General features: G+C 39.6%; 1 protein-coding gene across 3 annotated transcripts in view; it reads right to left on the reverse strand.

The window, feature by feature from the left end:
• The window catches only part of gtf2ird1 (GTF2I repeat domain containing 1), a 42,108-nt gene that overhangs the window by 34,961 nt on the left and 2,413 nt on the right, over positions 1 to 4,734 (reverse strand). For all 3 annotated transcript variants that reach the window (XM_039618653.1, XM_031750300.2, XM_031750298.2), the window contains exon 2: positions 241 to 370. In XM_039618653.1, the coding sequence (XP_039474587.1) occupies positions 241 to 366 (126 nt within the window). In that variant the 5' untranslated portion in view covers positions 367 to 370. The remainder of the gene's footprint in view (positions 1 to 240; positions 371 to 4,734) is intronic.

The raw sequence follows: 4,734 nt of genomic DNA on the forward strand, positions 1-4,734 counted from the left end.
ATTGTTAACAATCTTGATATCAATAGAAGAAACGTGTCCTTATTTTCTTGGAATTAAGCAAAATACACTATTCCTCCCTTATACTCAATGCATGCTCACATAAACAGAAAAAGTAAAAACTATAGTAACACTTTTATGGTGGATTTCATGAAATGTTTAGGAAAAAATTGTCATTTTGGCCCCACACATAAAAATTTCCAAAAGGAAATAATGCTGTATGACCCTTGATTATGAACATACCACTGAGTCGAGGGCAGACACCAGGCTGGTGAGGATCTCCTGTCTGGCTGACACCAGCGGGACCTGTGCCTCGCCGCGGGAGTTCGTCCTGATGCCGTCGCATGCCAGCTTCCTGATCTGAGCCATGCCTCTGCGGGGACCGGATGAACACAGTTTAGACAGGCAGCCACAGAGCGACACAGACAAACCCTGCATGTGTCTGAGGATGCATTCCTGTACACATGCTGCAGTGACCTGCATTCAAAGCAGGTTCTGCTGACATCATGTGGTTTGACTTTAAGCAAATACAAGCTTACATTCAGAATGCTGAGCTCTGAAAGGTGAATAATTAATTCAGAAGGGAGGGAGGGTTTCCCTCACCTGTTTCACACAAATACGAGTCTACAGGCCTCATTAGGCAGGATGTCTTGCTGGGACTTTTAAAATGATTGCTGAGCAGATATATTTACCATCTTTAATGTGCCAGCATGGTAACATTATCACAAAACAAAAAGCAGAAGAGAAACTTACTGGAAACCGCTTTAACTGATGTATAGAAGCAGGACCACACCTTAGACGCTTCTTTTCCTGTTATATGCCTATAAATGGATTCCTGCCATGCACGCCTGTTTGTTCTCATTCTCCATGCCCCATCCACCCACCCCTCTACTTTCTTTCTAATATCACCTCTCTTAGGGGCCCCAGGGGGGTCTACAGAGCAAAGAAGCAATTGTAGATCCATGCCAAAGTCATCATGCTGCTTCACCGTTCCCATCTGCCAGATGCAACTTGCACAGTGCAGCTTCACTAAAGGAGTATGAACTTCATAAGAGAGGGGATCGGGATTCATCCTCTGGGGAACATGAGTGCTAAGAGAATTATCCTGGTTACAGATTTTCCAAATTGTCCAATTGAGTGCCTCCAAGCTTATTAAATCCGTTTCAATACTGGTTTCATGTGCACTACAAGATAATGACGTAAATTCACAGCATGGGAGCCTTGGCACACCTGAGTCACCTGCAAATCTTTTGTTCATGCATTGTGTTTAGGCCCAGAGATTAAAAAAAAACAGTCGTGCTGACATTGAAAAACCTGTTCAGGACTACTCTTTCTCAAAAAGAGACCAGAGTAAGTGAACTGAGAAAGACTCAAACCCACAAACTGAACTGACAGTGGCACCGATATCAATCAAATCCATTCAATCCATTCCTTTAATACAGCATAGTGAGTAAAGCCTCAATTCTTAACTTCATGAACTCCAGGAGATGCTACAATGAGAGTCTGCTGCATGTTGATATGAGTGCAAGAAATTAATTCTGCATACGTCTCAGCTGAATGCAAGCAAATTACAATGAAGTCATCACCGTCACGACATTTTTTCATCCTCTGTTAAATCAAACATGTAATTTGTGGTTATTCGTATTATTTAAAATGTTTTACATATAGCTATATGAGCCACGGTACACCGTAATTAAATTATTAAAAGTAGAAAACCTATTATGTTAAAAAAACCAGATACATTTCAGGTGTCATAACTGACAGGCCAGTTCCTGTTTAATTCCTGATTAAAAACACCACAACGCTGCATACAACCATACACTCTGTCACTGGGACCTTAAACTTTTCTCCTTGACAGATGTTGGGTGCTGAAAAAAAAGAGGTACTGGTTACAGATTATTAAAATGAGTCCTTATGTTTTTAAAATAACTGCATCAGCAACGTATCGTATGAATAGCTAAATCAACTAAGGAAGGCATAGAAAAAAAACGGGCCATGTAAATAAAAAAAGCGAAGCTCCAAACATACAGGAAGTGTTAAAGAAAAGCTGCTCGGCTAAAGCCAGGCACTATGTTCTCATGGCAACTGAAACCCGTCTCCTTGGAAACTAATCTCGGGGCATTTGAACAATGCAGCTCTGGCCTTTAATCTCTCCAGACACTGGGAACCATTATACTAGCCTCTGGCAAGCCCAAACCACTGACTCAATAGAGAGAGAGGACACAGAGGCAGAGAGACAGACAAGAGGCAGAGGGAGGAAGAGGAGGGTGGGTGTGGTGGGGTTCAGCTGCACCAGTTTGAACGTGCCAAGTCTATTGGCCATCTAAATCTGCCTCCCCTGAGGCCACAGCAAACATTACCCCCTCCCTCCCTCCTAAATTATTATGGCCTCGAAATAGATGGCCTCTTTCCCTCGCATATTTAAAAGGCAAAGGAAGTAGAGAGAGAGGGACGAACGGTGGGGATAAGCAGAGGCTCGGGATAATGCCATGTCAATTGCTTTGCAAGAGGAAGCTCAAGCATAATGTCACAGTGCTGTTATGGTTCTCAGTGACTATTCAAGAGTTCAACATGGAACGGCTTTCATAAATAAAGCATTGCTCAAAATCAATGAGTCTATTATGATCCTGAAAAAAAAGGAAAGCCAAGATTATTTATTGCAAATCCAGCTGTTGATGGAGAATGATGTGAACTTTGCAGGCATGCAGGGACTATTCACTATGATTTCATCCAGACAGTCACTTTTACAAAAGCTCAATTATACTCTAAGCCTGCAAAAAGAGGCTTACGATCCTTGTTAGTATAAGCAACAGTCATGCAGTTTATTTAACATAACAGGGGTTTTTCCTGAAGGTAAAGAAACTATGCCGCCCACCAGAAAGAGGTTGTCCTTGGACTGCGCCCAAGTTGTGCCCAGCTTGCTCAAAGTAACAGGAAAATGTGGAGATTTCTTTAAAGTAAGGCTACACTGACTATTTGTCTTAACCATCTATGGACCAGTTGTACTAAGGTCCAATATCATCCTGGACAGAACAATTTTGAGGCATTGATAAAGGTCCTGCCTGCCAGGGCTGCTCAATTATAGCAAAACTCTTAATGACATTCATTTTTGTCCAGTACTGACAATATGGTTATTTAATACAAATATTCACATACACTGGAAAAATGGTAGATTTGCTCAATTTAAAAAAGGAAGAACGATAAAACTCTTTTTATTAAGTGAATTTTCAGTAACTCTGACTGCAGTTCAAATGAATAAACTAAATGAATGAATGTGACCTGAATTAAAGTAGCCACAGCCTGGCAACGAGCAAATGGGGACTATATGAAAGAGCAAAAATGAAGGAAAAGAACATGCTGCATGGGAAAACATGTGAATTACAGAAAAACTTTGTTTTTATCATCGGTGGAAACCACAATTGACTTTTAAATGAAAATTCAATTCCATTAATTTGCCTATAATATAATCAGTAACCCGACATGACACAAAAGATATACGACTTTCTCTCTATCTGGTTATGATCTAGTCAACTTGCAGTGTTTCGAATGCGTACTAAGATTCTCTGCAAACTGCCTGAGCATCATCATCAGCAAGTGTTAAGTAAATATAATGAATTCAGCTTAATTCAAAACCAAAACTCAGTTTGTAGTGCTCAGCTGTTAATTGACACAAGACATTTTTATGATCACATGAAACAAAAAACTCAGTGTAGCTATTATACCTCAAGTCTTAATGTTTTATTTTCTACAAACAGGGCCAAACATAGCCACATCAAGTCAAAACCCCTTATTTTCTGTAATATACAGTGCTGTTGTTGTACTATAATGGATGCTTATACTAAACATAACCTAAGTTCAAACAATGAGGTCAGCATATGTGCAAGTAATCCCTGTGAGCCAAAAGCTCAGCCTTCCTATTGCTTTAAAACTGACGTTTTTTTCTACTGTTGGCTCTGTATGATGTCATTAGGAGTTAAGCTATATGTTTTACAGTTATCACCGGCACTCAGCTCTGGATGCGAGCACAGAAGCCCCTCCTACTGCTGTTCAAACTTTCTTTTTGTGGCTTTTGGGGTGATACTTATGTAAAGCTTGTCGTCTCAAACTAAGCACTAAAGGACTTTTATACATACATTTATACAGCGCTTTTTACGTTTCCACACACCCCGATGGATTAATTAGGGTCCAGTATCCAGGATTATACTGTCAACCTTTCTCTTAGAAGATGACCTGCTCTACCTGCTGAGTGTAAAAAGAATAAATACATGGTGCTGGAAATGAGCAGAATAGGTCCCCTTTCAGATATTTAGCCACTGTTTTTGAAGGCACTAAAACTTTAGATTTTAATTCCCTAAATAAATATAAACCTCTATCTTGCATCAGAGGTAGGCAAGGTTAATGACAGTGTGACTCATAAGGTTCAATGTTTTTTGCTGACTAAGCTGAATTAAAGATAGATATATTTTAGTACGAGGTGCTCCTATAGAACTTATGTGGTGTAGGGACAGCACCTGGTCTACTGCAATTCTTACAAATTTAAACATCTTTTTATGTATTTGTTGCTCAAAGTTGTGTTTCAAAAATGATAAAATTACATAAAGAAACTAAATAAAAAGGCCTGCAGGTAAACACCAATTATATTTAAAGAGATGCATATATAACTAACTATTAATCCTAAATAGTGTAGCATAATAACACCATTCAAGGTCACCATCACAGAGAGATGGGTTTCCAGCA

Source organism: Oreochromis aureus, linkage group 10 (assembly GCF_013358895.1).
Source record: "Oreochromis aureus strain Israel breed Guangdong linkage group 10, ZZ_aureus, whole genome shotgun sequence".
NCBI lineage: Eukaryota > Metazoa > Chordata > Actinopteri > Cichliformes > Cichlidae > Oreochromis > Oreochromis aureus.